Source organism: Teleopsis dalmanni, chromosome X, assembly GCF_002237135.1.
Source record: "Teleopsis dalmanni isolate 2A chromosome X, ASM223713v2, whole genome shotgun sequence".
Taxonomy (NCBI): Eukaryota; Metazoa; Arthropoda; class Insecta; order Diptera; family Diopsidae; genus Teleopsis; species Teleopsis dalmanni.
The window spans coordinates 14,269,229-14,285,820 of record NC_051848.1 but is presented as its reverse complement, the minus strand read 5'-3'; the positions used below and the strand labels follow the sequence as shown (position 1 = coordinate 14,285,820).

The 16,592-nt window shown below is 33.5% G+C and overlaps 1 protein-coding gene across 1 annotated transcript in view; it reads left to right on the top strand.

Annotated features, from left to right (window-relative positions):
* Window positions 1-14,650, top strand: part of LOC119689343 — a 53,985-nt gene extending 39,335 nt beyond the window's left edge. The window contains exons 2-13 of the mRNA XM_038104160.1: window positions 9,529-10,094; window positions 10,156-10,504; window positions 10,563-10,677; window positions 10,739-11,007; window positions 11,160-11,435; window positions 11,501-11,718; window positions 11,787-13,183; window positions 13,262-13,415; window positions 13,482-13,743; window positions 13,810-13,956; window positions 14,015-14,168; window positions 14,241-14,650. Of these exons, the coding sequence (XP_037960088.1) occupies window positions 9,529-10,094; window positions 10,156-10,504; window positions 10,563-10,677; window positions 10,739-11,007; window positions 11,160-11,435; window positions 11,501-11,718; window positions 11,787-13,183; window positions 13,262-13,415; window positions 13,482-13,743; window positions 13,810-13,956; window positions 14,015-14,168; window positions 14,241-14,498 (4,165 nt within the window). The 3' untranslated portion in view covers window positions 14,499-14,650. The remainder of the gene's footprint in view (window positions 1-9,528; window positions 10,095-10,155; window positions 10,505-10,562; window positions 10,678-10,738; window positions 11,008-11,159; window positions 11,436-11,500; window positions 11,719-11,786; window positions 13,184-13,261; window positions 13,416-13,481; window positions 13,744-13,809; window positions 13,957-14,014; window positions 14,169-14,240) is intronic.
* The last annotated feature ends 1,942 nt before the right edge of the window (window positions 14,651-16,592 follow it).

The window sequence follows — 16,592 nt, the reverse complement described above, 5'->3', positions numbered from 1 at the left end:
AACTGTCCACAGATAAAATAGAGTAAAGGTGCTGATTCACCAACTCAGATATCTGAATATCAACAAATGTTTTAAATTCAACATTTTTTTATTTAATTAAAAAATAATATAAACTAAATATATATAATAATAACTAAAATATTAAACCGAAGAATTGAATATATATAATTATTTGGTAAATATATTTTTATATACTTACATTAAAAAAAAATTATTTTTTTATCAGTCAGAATGTAAGCTTGTCTTAGATTATATTGAAAAAATGTCTTATATCCTTTTAGAGTTGCTTATTAATCTATACTACAAAGTTGAAGTGTTCCAGCATTATGATATTCGGACAATCATTAGAATATATTTGAAATTGAACGTTTGGAAACATCAAAACATAATAAATGTGATGTGAGGATGTAAGGTCCTTACTGAAAACCCAAGTCCTGCTCTTTAATTTCGATCAGAAAATTCATTTTTCATTATTAAGCTCAGCATGTTTGGTATTTCATTCCACTTAAGTTTTCATTTCTTTACATAAAATTACGGCAATAATAATAATAATAATATTTACATACTCACACTCACATATAGATAAATATAAGTATGTCAAAATACAAAAACCCACAAAGTTAAGTACACAAAATTACCTAAATTCGAAGATAATTACACGTTTAAGTGTTAAAATTCATGCAGGCAAAGAGCGTAACACAGTGACTGATAAATGCAGAAATAATTGCCAACATTTACATACACTCCGTTGTGTGGTTAACTGGTGCTAGGGAGGGGTGAAGTGACGGATATGTTCAAATAAACATTTGTTTAATATCGCATTTATAGATACTTAATTATTTATGCATGACAGCAGTCGACTGCTGAATGGCAAAAAACCACCGACGAAACGAGAAAAAAGTATCTTACCACAAATGCTGCAATTTAAATGCCAACAGCAACAAGAGCAATGGCATTAAAAGTCAAAAAAAAAAATATGGTAAAGCAAAAAGCCAAAAAGCAGAAAAAAAAAATTAGAAAGAGAAAAATGAAAAGAAGAGAAATATAGACGGCTATATACCGTCTTATTCGAAAACTGAGCAGTATAAAAAGACGACTAAATAAATATTCTGTATGGTAATTTGCTTACTGTTATATATCGATCTTCAGAGTTCTGCATAAAAAATATGTTCAAGTCTTTCCCTCACTTTGACCACATCTTTGGGTCTTATGAACATACTTCCAAGAGATCTTCTGAAATACCTCTCCTTATAAGATAGACTCTGAAGAAACTATACTTTATAAAATAGATCTAAGTACTATTTTGGAGTTGCTTGAACTAGTTATACGTAGAGACATGGAGAACCCTTATGTCAAATCATATATTTCATAAGGCGCCAACATGTAATAAAGAAACTAGTGATTAGGTAGGATCGCTTCTAGCTGTTCAATATTATTACGCCACTAATAGAACATTGTATAATAGGTGGTAAAGCTAACCGTATGAGTCACCTTTGACGGCAATTATCGAAGTTATAGATCACAGGATCACAGGAAAGTAAAAAGTATTACAGATCTCTACTCTGTCACTAAACGATACTCTCAAAATTAAAACCATTCACTATTTTTTATTATTTTCATAACACTCTTTCTAACACTTACAAAGTACGTCTAAAAGACATTATTCACTTTCATAAGACGTTACGATACGAAGACGAAGACGATATATATGTATATATATATATATGTATATATATATATATACCTCCAACTGAGGTGCAATTTATTTATTTTGTGAGTTTGGAAAAACACATCTGAAGATGTGGTCCTGAGTAAGTCAGCTGAACTAAATTATGTTAGATACTTAAAGTTCTTCAATATGGATGTAAGGAAAGGAACATTGTGATTAAGGTCTGTGTCTTATCAATTCTGATGGAGTTAATATTAGACAAATTTTGGCAATTGAATTTGGTTACTGTGCCCACAAAATTCTAATGTGATTCTAACTACTGAAGTTATATTTTATGGAACTTTTCAATCAATTATCTTCTGTTTGAAGGGTTCGTTTCGTCAATGGTTTGTATCCGCTTACGTTAGCGGATATCGCCACTGGCACACATTTCGCTTGCAGTGAAGCGCTGAGTAATTTGTCTGGTTCCTCTCTCAAAAGCCGGATAAAGGTATTTCCTAATCGCAAAAACAAAACAATTAAAACTGAAATTTTGCAACAATAAAAAAAAACAAACAAAAAAAAAATTAAAGTACAAAACGGAAGCAAATGCGTTTTTCCTATTGAAATCACAAAGCGTTTTGAATATTTAAATTTTTTCAAAAAATCCATCTAGTGTTTTCATAATTTTTTATTTGATATTTTCAAAGTATTTTGCTTGTATTACCTGCATATTTTATCAACAAATTCCCAACAAAAACACACAATAAAAAACAATAATAATAATAATGATAATAATGATAATAATGATAATAATAATGATGTTAAATAAATATCAGGAGCCACAATAAACAACAAACAATGAACAAAAAACGATAAGTAAAATCGACTCAGCAAATATTCCAGCATAAATGCAGTTGCTAATTTCATAACAATTACACTGCAAAAAACCGAGACGTCTTTGCGCAGCTAAACAAATATTTATTTTCGATTTATATGTTTGTAGATATGTACACGTATGTATGTATTAAAAATCAACCAAAAAACATTAGCAAAAAAAAATAAAAAATTGGCTGCTTCATTGTTTATTTAATGTATTTTATAGTTTTATAGTTTTTTTGCAATTATTTGCTTGTTTATTTCTTGTAATCGGCATTTTTCTGTGCAGATAAAATATTATACAGGGTGCGTTACCCATAAGTAGCAAGCAAAACAGGATTAAATCAAAAGTTATTGCACTGCGACTGTGAAAATATTAGGAAAAAATATTAAAATTTCTTAAAATTTAATTTTTGATTCATTTTTTAATCTATTATTTAATCCAAGACTGCACAGACCAGATAAGATCCGGGACCAATTCAAAGCGCTGAATAGGGTGGAGGGCCGCAAAAATACGGCGATAATATTAAATTTAGTTTTATTAATTCGTTTTTTATATATTGTTTTATTAATTCTTTATTAAATTCTATCAACATCTGTCAATATCAGCATTATTTGTGTTATTTATTATTATTTATTTATATATATTAGTGGATACTTATTTGAACCAGTTGTACAAAGAAATATATACTAAAATCTTCCTCAATTAAGCAAATTAATGTGACGTGTAATAAATTACTTAAAATATTTTAATTTATTTATTTGGGATACTATAAAAATAAAATAATGTAGTTACCAAAATATAACAAAGAAAAATTTGCCTAACCGCGGGCCGCTTGAGTCCCATAAGACATAAGAAGAAACATAAAAAGAGTAATAGAGTGAAGAACCCTACTTCGCGGGCTTGAATAGATAAGGCCTAATTTGAGGTGACTGGTCTCTAAGAACGGAAAAATGTGTGCTAAAAACCGTGAAATGTGGAGGATTAGGTTAGGTTAGGTTATACCGGTGATCCCTAGTGGATCCACTTAGGCCTATTGGCCCATTGTGTTGCCGTATATAAATACTAAAAACCTCAGGGTTTAAAACCACCTAGAACCTTTTGCGAAGCATACAATGCTATTTAAAGCCCGATCCTGTAACTGGTCCATGTCCTCAAGGAAGGGGGCCCCTAGAGTACTAAATCGCCGACGTGCAAGAGCTGGACAAAAACACAACAGATGAGATGCGCTCTCATCAGATTTGGTTGAAAGGAAGACCTAGTCTTCTAGCATGGTTCCCTAGCTTACAGTGCCCTGTAATCAACCCTACCAGAAGACCAATGTCCTTGCGGGATGTGGAGGATTAAGACTGCATATATATTTTATTTATAATAAAAAATCAGTTGACTCGTGATAATTTAAACATCATATGCCAATTGTAACCAAATAAATTTATAAAATAGTTGTACGGTATTTAAGAAGCATATCCGGTCACAAATAGTCAACCTCAAGAGACGCTCGTAACAAACTATATGCTAATGTTTTAAGTCCAAAAACCCAGAAACGAAATTAAAAGTATTAACTATATATCATGTGAACTATTTTAAGTAAATTTTAATTGTTTAATATTTATTTAAAAAAATACTTTGAAAAAAATTCAGTTAAAATAACACAAAAAAACCCAGTAAATTAAAAACGATTTGAGTCTGATAATGCATTTAGTCACGGAAAGAATTTTAAAGTTTTAACAATAAAATATAAAAAAAAGTAAATGGTATCAGGTAAAGTTATTGAATATAATTTAAAGAATATATATATTCAATATAAATAATTACAAATTATAAATTATAAATAATCTTTAATCTATGTTATTTTCACACCCTAAGTACTAATGTCAATAAAAGTATTGTGTTTAGTATTTTTTGTGTTGTTAGAGATAATACAATAACGATATGCAATATACTTGTAGCCAAGTTATATAGTTTTAGCTACGTTCAACCGATTGTTCCGTCTATTTATCTACCTGCCTGGGCGGATATCGGTCAACTAGACTGTCAGTTTCAAAACTAAGAAGCTTCAAGTGAAGCTTTATAGATAATAAATAAGATAAATTTGTAGATAAACGAATACTGACTTGGCTGATTATATTATGGAGCCTTACATCGAGTATAGAAAGTAAGTGACGACACTGATGCGAGCAGTGATGCCTTCAAGAATCAGGTGCCATGTCATTGGTAGTATCAGTGTTTCTTTGAACATGGTTTAGTAATCTCGAAATATTGAAGAGAATCTGTTATGAAAGGACCAATATTTTGTCCTACGTTTACCTATAATAAAGAGAGCTTCTAAGAGTTTTGCAATATATAAGTTGAATGGTTTATATTAGTCTGGTTACAATCTTCAGCAAATATTATACGATATAATAATTACAATATAAGAATTCTTATACCTTGTATTTATTAACTATAAAATATTTAATTTTATTTAATATATATAAATATATTTTGTATTTAATATATATAAATATATATCTTTACGGAATTTCTTGTTTTACCTTTTATATCTCTTGAATATTAAGAATAAAACGCGTGTGTTGTTGTATTTAGAATGAGATTAGTCTTCCAAAAGCAAAGAAGAAAGGACTGTACCGAGTTATAAAATTGCTATGTGATAATGTGTCCTTTAATCGCTTTAAGTTTATTTATAACATACTACATAAAATTCGACACAAAATTTAAATGTGATGAAGCTATAAATTCGATTAATAAAAATTTATTTAAATATTAAAGAAAGAATAATATTTTGAATACAGTTATTGAAAAATTGTACCGGAAATGATATCTATATTTTAAACACCGTTTTATAAGCTTTTATTTATATACAATCTCTATAATTTCCTCAACAGCCTTTATCAACGTATAAAAGTCAATATAACAAAAGACTTAAGCGACGAACTTGCATTTAAATTAAAGCAAAATTAATACAAAAAAATCAGTTTTAGTTTTGTTTGTTTTGTTCTTTTTTGTTAATCTAAGCAAAAAAAAAAATAAAAAATAATACTTATTTATTTATGTCATTTAAAAAAAGAAGAATAAGAAATTTAATTTATTATTGATAATTTTTAAATATAGAGATTATAAACGCAAAATCGACTAAATACCATGAATAAATTTGCCTAACAAAAGACTTCAACGCAAGAATTGCAAATTTTATGAATTTTTTAGTTAAATAAATAAAAAATTCGATATGAAATGCCAAACTGGGATTTGCTAACGTAAAGCTAAAATTAATTAGTTTTTAATTAAATACAGGAAATTGATTAACATAAAGCAACACAAATATTTTGTAATAAATTTTAATGTCAAATAGTCACATTTGTGCATCAGACAATGGCAAATCCGCCGTCAGCACTAGTGGCCACGCCAGTTTCAGTGCCAGCGGCGCCAGCAATCAACGAGTTTATTGAACTGAAGTGTTTTCTTAGGAAACCGAAGAGAATTTAATAAGATTAATTAAAAAACAATTGTTATAAAATTAAAAAAAATATTTGCTAAATATAAGAACTTAACCATACGTCAATGTTTGAAATTCGTAGGTACTTGGGTTAGTAGAAGACTGCTTAAGTACTACTTAAATCTTAATACCATGTACCATGTACTTCATATCTGTGTATATATCCACTCCGTCAAATAAGGTAAAGCTTGTCAGCGCTGACATGACACAAAATACATTGCTGACAGGCGTCGTGAGAAGCCGGAAATGTAAGCAACTCAAGCAGATCATCATGCCTAAGACCCGAAAGAATTACGCACCTCAGCGAAGCAGCGAAGTTTAAGTATGCCAGCGTCGTATAAGCCAATAAATTGAAAAAACACCAAAAGGTAGAGAATTACAACTTGAGCCAGGCTTTTGACCTTGAATGGAATACGTAACTTTTGCGACGTAATCATTCTATTTTTTATTAACGAACATTAAATTTACGTAAAAAGTAATTAAGTTCACTTTTAATACTATTCAGCGCCTCTTGAGCCACTCAACGAACCACAAAAAAGTATTAAAAAATAATAAAAATGTTTACAAAAAAGACCAAAAAAGCGAAATGAAGTTTTCCGGCTGGTCTCTTAAGCTTCATGAGTTTTGATGTTAATAGCTCGCGACTTCGATTGGCGACTGCTCACAAAATAAATAAAAAACTAAAATCTATTAATCTGCCATAAAAAATGCTGAATATTTGCCAAATTATGTTGGAAAAAACATCATCCAATAAAAGTAGAAAAAGTGGAATTATAAAAAGACATCTGGTCTTCACATACCTTGCGCTCTTCCAGACGAATCTGTTTTCGAAACATGTTTTTTGCAGTCAACATTTGAGTTTAATACTTACAACTAAAACATGACGATTCCAAAGTGAGAGGCCTACTTGTAAGAAGTAGACAGCGATTCCGGACAGCGATTAAGTTAAGAATCATCAATAGAAATTTATGCAAGAAACTGGGCACTTAGGAAACATTCGAGTATTTCTATGTCTATAACTTACACTATCACAAACACTATCACAGACATGCCTAGAACGTATAGGATCATACTATAAGCAAGTTGGGAGACATTAGAGAAATTGAACATCAAACATTCCTTCGAATAACGAGAGAAATTTACATAACCCCATCTAGTGTTGAGAAGGCTGAATAGATTCATAATTTTCTTGATGCAGAGAAGAATTGCAATGAGGTGTGACTATCTAAAAAATATCATATCCTATAGGAATTCCATCTTTTTATTTATGTTTATGATTAGATAAATATAATTTTTTGATAAGTGATTACATTACCCTAAGGTAATGTATTGAAATGATAGAAGAGAAGAATCCTGTATTACTGAAATTCAAGTTCCTACATTATTCACAACATTTTAGGCTCCCAATTACGATTTTGTCATATAAACAATCTATCATTGGTATGTGTAAAGTCTCATAAAAAATTGCTACTCTACGTATATGTGGCTATATATAAATCTGTAATATTAGATACATTTTTCTATAAACATTAATATGTTTATAATTATTTTAGTATTTTTATGTACTTGAATTTAATGGATATCAACGAATACAATTCTTTCTAAGCAACACACAAAGAAGACCTTAATTTTGGTTAAACACAACTTATAATAATTATTTTTTATTTACTTGTAATTGTTGTTGTTGTTGTTGTTGTTGTTGTTGTTGTTGTTGTTGTTGTTATGCAGTTTCAATGCGAATTAGTTGTGCAACATTATTGCATAATTATAAGTTGCAACATGCAACCTTCAGTTGGGTAAAGGGCTGAGCTAGAATTAAGTGGTTTTCTAGTAACTCAACAAGCAGCAAACAAACTTAAAGTATTTGAAAAAAATGAATATAAAAAACCTGATACTGCAAAAATGAAGAAAAATAATACGGAGAAGCTTGCCACACTGCAACATTGATCGGCAACTGCGTCGCAGTGACATTAATTCAATTCTGTTCAATTAAACTTGCGCCACATCGCATGGCTTGTCGCATGCATGAGTACGTCGGGATTTCGTCACGATGACAGCTTGCGCAATATACCGCCTCGTTAAAGCGCAGCAGAAGCGCATATCGATGTAGCACATCATTTCTAGCCAATTCGACTCGAAAAACTCATGCTAATTGGCATTTTGGAAGAAAATGCGTGTGGGCGGCCCAAACAATTGGTGGTTGCTACTGAAAATGGGCCCTGATAAGGTACCAGCAGAAATCGAAGAAAACATTACCAGCATTAATGTGGATTTATTGTACTTATGTATAATTTTCTGAGGCCCCTACTAGTATACTGTTATTAGATACGTCAACTCTAAACGTATCGTTAAAAGCTAGTCGTTATATAGTTCAGCAATGAAGTATATTAATTGTTTGCAAAGAACACTTACTTCATTTACAATTAAAGTAACTGATATGACTCATACTGCTATATATATATATATATATATAATGTCTTTATACTATCACATGAACTACTTCTTGACATTCACACTATGAATCCATAAACCACATTTTAAATACTGAGATACTGCAGTGTATGTCATGCACACACATAGACTTTATTGGGCATAAAAACGGGGTCAAATATTTTGTGTAGAAGTAACAATGAAAACTTAAAAATAAAATCCTTCAAGGACCGATTCTCGGCTATGAAAAAAATTAATATACATCAATAATCATTCTGAAGTACTTAAATAGACTTGTTAACAAATTGTAAAATCTGTAACTGATAGTTGCCGGGATATGACCCAGAAGTGTTGAGCGAAACACAGAGATAGGTAGTATATAAAAAAGTGATACATAGCTCTTAATCACTCTCAACATACGGCTTCGTATAATCAAGGCAGAATTAATATATTTTATATAGCGTAGGAAGAAATTACACCTCAGCACAAAGAACAGTGACAGTAATGCTCTATTTAAATTGCATTTCATGTTCTTCATGTGGAACTCATAGATAGAGCCACCTAAGGAAAATATGTAGAATGGAAAGAAATAACATCTAAGTACTCAAAACAATAACAGGGATGCTTAAGAACCAATGACTGATGACCAATGATTTCATGCTCTTAATGCAACTCATGATAGGACTGTGACAGAGGTGGGAGAGAAAAGTGTGTTTATACTAGAAAATATATTTTTGGCAGTTTTCAGGCAATCCGTTATCTGTAGATTATATTATCATGGACGGAATTTGTCTCTAACTCCCACCCCTTTCTGGGTACGTTGATGAATCGTGGTTAGAGATGACCGCAAAATATATGTGAAATATGAAGGAAAGGTACTTTGGTATATAACATATATTCGCCAATACTTTTTTTTTGTTTTTTACCAGTTCTAATTAATTATTACTACGTCTACTACCCCATTTAATGGTTCCCGAAATTTCTGTTCAATCGATCATTCAACCAATAAATAAATAAAAATCAAAAAGCATATACATAAAAAATTAAATTAATAATCGATTATCTTTCTTTTTTCAGGTGCCTTTGTTCACCATGTCTCTTATTGCGCATTCCGGAAGATCTAGAAGCGAATGCCCGTGCTGCTTTGCGTTTGGAGCAAGAGCACACACTCACCAATTGCGGTGAAACCGATTTGAATTCAAACTACGATGTCTGCCCACCGAGTAAATATCGTTTGCCGACCGGCGAATGTAACAATGTGTCATATCGTAAATGGGGCGCACGTGGTGACACCTTCTTGCGTCTATTGGCCACCGACTATGCTGATGGCATAAGTCAACCTCGCACCTCACATGGCACACATGCACTGCCCGCTGCCGCTGTTATTATTGAACAATTGGAACATCATGTCGATGGTAATGTACGTCATCCACATGTCACTGCCATGCTGCCAGCTTGGGGTCAACTTTTAGCCAGCGATCTCTACGAAGTTAGCCAAATGCCCATTGACAACAAATGTTGCAAATCACCAGCGGAATTTAAGGATCCCAATCAACTGAAACAGTGCTATGTACGTTCTGGAGTTGATTGCAAAGAATATAAACGTTCTGCCCCCGGTTTTAATGCTGACACCTGTCATAAACGTAAGTGTCTTTACATTCCACGTATTTGCAGGTATTTTATTTTTTTCGTTTTCATTTGCAGATCAACGCGAACAAATGAATGTTGTTTCTGGATATATAGATGGTTCTGGCCTTTATGGCTCAAGTACTAGAGACTTTCAACAACTACGTACTTTTATTAGCGGTGGTGTTAAGGTCGAGTCATGCAAAAATTGTCAGGTACGCGGCGCAACTGGGGCACTACACCGTGCTTTGCTACAGGAACACAACAAAATTGGTGAACAATTGGCGCACATTAATCCGAACTGGTCTGAAGAAGATGTCTTTTTGGAATCAAGACGCATTGTTACCGCACAAATTCAACACATTACATATAACGAGTTCCTACCACTAGTTCTGGGTCAGGAAACAACTGCCAAAGAAGGTTTAAGGTGAGTATCTCGATTCAAAATTAAAATGCTTAGTAAATAGTTTTCTTTTTTTTTGTAGACTTACACCTGAAAAGCACTCCACAAACTACTCAAGCTCGAACCACGGTGGTGTATACAATGAGTTCGCCTTTAGTGCAATGCCCGCTTTTCTGACAATGTATCCACCAGAGATGGTATTTGCTAGCTAACTAAAATTATCTTAATGGTTTTAACACAGTACTTTTATTTAAATAGATCTCAAACTCCATGTCTGCATCCCAACTGCTTTCTGTTGCCGCTCTACAGAAATCACTAATACCAACTGCAACTACTGAAGACGGTTGGACTGAATTGGCTCTAGCTATACACCGCGGTCGCGACCACGGCATACCTTCGTATCGCAATGCATTAGATCTATGCGAACAATTATTCCCAAATGATGTAGCCAATATTACTTTCGATACTCTTTCCAAAGTTTCCACAATACCTGAGGAGTACATTACAAGTCTTAGAGATATATACCAGTAAGTATTCTTTACAATTACTTTACCATGGCTGCATACTGCCTCGATAATAATAAGCGTATAGTTCTTAAACTTTGGGAACAAGTAGTTTAAGCTGATCTCAAATATAGCTTTAATTATGTGCCATATATAAAATATATTTAAATTTATAGAACTGCTGATGATATTGATTTGTTGGTTGGTGCTTTGCTTGAAGACCCAGCGGTTGGTTCACTTTTCGGTCCAACTATAACTTGCCTACTGAAACTTCAATTCGAGCATCTTAAACGCAGTGATCGCTTTTGGTATGAAAACGATATACCACCTTCCTCATTTACTCTGGATCAATTGAAGAGCATACGTCAAACGAGCTTATCTGGATTACTTTGTGCCTCTAGCCAAGTTGAGCAGGCTCAATCCAAGGCTTTCATTAGAGAGGACAACTATTTGTAAGTTTTTAAATCCCCGTATTCAAAGAGAATAAGATTAATAAGACTAATTCGTTCTCAAACAGGAATTCTCTACTTAATTGCGACCAAATACCAAAATTCGATTTGCGTCCATGGTATGCAAATGCCGAAGATGAAGAACCTATTGAACATGTCGAAGTGGAACCTGAAGTAAAAGAAGCTATTAAGGAACTGAACCCCGATCTCATTGAAGCGGCAATAGAACGTGCCAGAACTGAACTAGAAGATCGTAAACGGTTTGAATACGAGTCATGGCGTGCAAGTAAGATTAAATTTCTTTCGTTTATCTGTCAAAGGTCCTAACTGAACCAATCATTTAATTTTCTTTAGATGGTGGCATCAGTGCAAAGTCTCCAGATGGTGTTGCTGCTTCTTTCAGTAAAGCTAGTCGCAACGCGTTGTTGCTTGCAAACTCCTCCTTAATGTTCGAATTAACTTCAAATGAGATCTTAAACTCACTCACATCAATTTCTCGTCGTAAACGTCAAGCATTTGACGGAAGCTTGAATGCATTCAATCGTAACGAGTTAACTGAGACTTTACAAACAATTGACATAACTACCTTACTTGCTGGTACTAGCAATGGAAAGACACCACATAATGAGTGTGATGACCCACCAACCGCTTGTGATACAACAACACCATTCCGTACTTTCACTGGTTACTGCAACAACTTACGTAACCCCAACTGGGGCAAATCGCTGTCCACATTCTCACGTTTGCTGCCATCCCAATATGAAGACGCTATCTCTAAGCCAAGACTACTAGGTGTCACTGGTGCACCGTTGCCTAATCCACGTTCTATTTCCACACTCATACATCCAGATATTTCTAATTTGCACACACGTTATGCACTTATGGTTATGCAGTTCGCACAATTTTTGGATCACGATTTAACATTAACACCCATACACAAAGGTTTCCACGAATCTATTCCCAGTTGCAGATCATGCGATTCACGTCAAACAGTGCATCCAGAGTGTAATCCATTCCCTGTTCCAGCTGGTGATTATTACTTCCCTGAAGTAAACGTAACAAGTGGCGAACGCTTATGCTTCCCATCCATGAGATCATTGCCCGGTCAGCAAACACTTGGCCCACGTGATCAGGTCAACCAAAATACTCACTTCTTGGACGCTTCTATGATTTATGGTCAAAATATTTGCGTAGCTAATAAATTACGTGGCTTCTCAGGACGCTTGAATTCGACCATCCATCCGATACGTGGCAAGGAATTGTTACCACAAAGTGCTACACATCCAGAGTGCAAATCACGTGATGGTCTTTGCTTCATTGCTGGCGATGATCGTGGATCTGAACAGCCAGGCTTGACTGCTATACATACCACATTCTTACGAGAGCACAATCGTATCGTCGAGGGCTTACGTGGGGTGAACCCTCATTGGAATGGCGAACAATTGTACCATCATACCCGTCGCATTGTCACGGCACAAGTACAACACATCACATTCAATGAGTTTTTGCCACGTATTTTAAGTTGGAATGCTGTGAATTTATATGGTCTTAAGTTATTGCCCCAAGGCTATTACAAGGATTACAATCCATCCTGCAGTCCGATTGTGTTCAATGAATTCGCAGCTGCTGCCTTCCGTATTGGACATTCACTCTTACGTCCACATATACCACGCTTGAGTACACAACACCAACCTGTCGATCCACCACTATTGTTGCGTGATGGTTTCTTCAAAATGGACGTACTTCTGCAGGTGCCTATTTTATTCTATATAAAAATTTCTATATTCAAAATGTATTCAAAAATAAATATTTCTGATTTTTACTTATAGCCTGGCATTATTGATGAAATCATGCGAGGTTTAGTGGCCACACCTATGGAAACACTGGATCAGTTCATTACCGGTGAAGTGACAAATCACTTATTTGAAGACAGAAAAACTCCATTCTCTGGTATCGATTTAATCGCTTTGAACGTACAAAGAGGTGTGTATAATCTTAGTTTTTTTTTATCGAATTTGGTATACATTATTCACTATACTCCAACAACAGCTCGTGATCACGGCATACCATCTTACAACAATTACCGTGCTCTTTGTAATTTGAAACGTGCTTCCACCTGGAGTGACTTAAGTCGCGAAATACCCAATGAGGTGATCAACCGTTTCAAGAAAATTTATGCTTCAGTAGATGACATCGATTTGTTCCCAGGTGCTATGACTGAGAGACCATTGCAAGGTGGCTTAGTAGGTCCTACATTGGCCTGCATTATTGGTATTCAGTTCAGACAGCTTCGCAAATGTGATCGTTTTTGGTATGTGAGAGTCAAAAGATTGAATTTTTCTTTTTTTGCTAATGACTCTTAACATTGCATCCTTAGGTATGAGAATCAAAATCCCGAAGTTAAGTTTACTGAAGCACAACTGGCTGAAATACGTAAAACCACACTGGCTAAGATTATCTGCGAAAATTTAGAAGTTCCCGGTGACATGCAACGTGCCGCACTCGACTTACCAAGCAACTTCCTGTAAGTATTTTGGAAACTTTACATTTCATAAAAATTAATGATTGTTGCTCGTTAACAGCAATCCACGCGTACCTTGCCAATCGATGCCACAAATCGACTTGAGTGCTTGGCGTGAAAATGTTCAAGGCTGTCAAATTGGTAATCGACATGTACGAGTTGGAGAATCAGCATTCCCTTCACCCTGCACCAGCTGTGTGTGCTCCAATGAGGGCGTAAGTGTTTTGTTTTAGCACTGAAAAACAAACATAAGTTTTAATTTTTCCCCACTTCATCTTCTTTAACAGGCTCAATGTGCCTCTTTACGTATCACTGATTGCGGTCAACTTATTCGTCAATGGCCCAAAGACGCTATCCTACGCGACGAAGTCTGCAACTCCCAATGCGGTATCTATCTGAATGGACAGAATAACTTCAATTCACAATCGCGTTCCAATCAAGCACAACCACCACGCCTTAATTCACCACCAGCACGTGTACAACGTTCGCGACCACAGAATATATTTAAATTTCCCGATTTGACTCCATTTATTGCATCTTTATAAGCACTGGAGTCAACGTCATTACAAAGTATCACTGCGAAGAGGCGCGTCTTATTGGAAGAAACAAATGCGAATCACACACAAAATAAAAAAAAAACAAGCAAATACTATTTTTCTTGTTAAAAAAATGCAAAAAAAACAACAAAAATCAAAATGTCCGCCATAGGTTAATTTTATAAAAATCTACTTAATTCTTAATTATGTTGTTGTACGTTTTTATATTGTATAATGCTGTCTGTAGGGTGTGCAAAAGCTTAACCCTTTACTGCAGTTATCCACTTTTCGTTCTAATTTCATATTTGGCTATTTCTCTTTATTATTATATATTTTAATAGCATGATTTATTGCACCATTTATACTTATGTACTAAGCCTACAATATATACATATACAAATATATTTATATATATACATAAAAGATACTAGAGAGTAACATAAATAGCGCATACGTGACCTATAATTTATTTTCACGCGTATTTTGTTAAATAATTTTTTTTTTGATAATTTTATTTGTTAACTTTACTCTGCAATGCAAAAGACTTATATATTTACTTCCTTTGCTAAATATATGCTCTTATACATGAACCGGCACTCCTTAGTTGTTAGTACTGCGTGGCCCGTGTAATTCAGATGGCCAGAAGGCTATGCAACTATGCCAGCAAAAATCTGTTCCATACCAGTCGATACTGGCAATTTCGAAAAATACGTTGGCTGGAAAATGTGTGGACAGTTTGTGCTTGGCAACGCTACATGGCAACTCAGGTGCTAGAGTTGCCATTTTGTGCACTGATGTGCTACGTTTTTGGAAGTCATTCTAAATCCATGTTTTCGATATTAACTTAGTTTTAAAGTTCACAGAAGAAAAGGTTGCACTCTTCACTTTTCTCTAGCGTAATTAAGTTTTTCGCTTCTAATTTTACACTTAAACCTTTGAAATAATTATTGTATTTATTTTTTATTATTTTTTATATATCCTATAACGAAAACTGAAAAATTTTCTCCTAATTTATGTTACTTGAAGTTCATAATACGATTAATATTGTAATTTTACAAATGTTTATAAACTTTTAAATCATTTCAAAATAAAAAAATATTTACGCAATATTTTAATAAACAAACATTTTTTTATTTTTATAATATAATAACACTGTGATCCAAAAATATGGTGAAACTATTAATTACTTTAAAGAACGTTTATTAATTCTTTTAAATCTAATCCATTCTCTTCAAGGTCTCCTCTCAACATAGTTCGCTGGTGTTAACGTTTTATCCAATCCTGGCTATATGTTCGGGTACCTTCGACATAATTTTTGAAGTCAAGATTCGGAATGGCCTTCAAAACGAGCAGCGATTCAATTTTAATTATCTCAACCATGTTGAAACGCTATGTTTGGAATGATCTTTTTAGCTTAGGGCATAGCCAGAAGTGACACGGTTCTAAATCAGTCGAATACCACAATTGTTGAATGATATGAGTTGAGTTTTTTCAAAATTGGTCCCGAGAAACCAATGCAGTGTGAAATGATGAATTTTGCAGAAATCTGAAATTGATTGCTCATAACTCTTTCCTCTTTGTGCGAATAACTTATTGTGATAGGGCCGAAAAAAGGAGTTTCAATTTTTCCTCACCACGATTACCGCAGAAAACGATTATAATTAATTTTTTTTTAGAAGACTTTGGCGCGACCTTTCTAATCTTGGCTAACTTTTTGCTAGTTTTCATTCGGTTTTTAAAGAAAATTGAGTGTTTTTCGCAAAGAGCTAGTTGCACTCTTTTTGCAGATGAAACATGCTTCGATATGATCCGGACTGACTTAAATGTTAACAGTATTAGCTAGGGATTTTTTTTATTACTAATCGACGATTTTTGAGCGCCAAAAAATCCATTCATATTGTACCAAATGCATAACTGAATTCAGTATTTATTAATTTAATTGAGCAACAAAGACAAACTATTAACGACAGTGATAACATAAACATATTTCCTATCTCATTCTAAGTATATATATTAAACTGTTGTATATGGCATAAGACCATCAATTCTGTTATTAAACATTACTATTTTATATACATTGAAATAACAATTTCTAGCATCAGC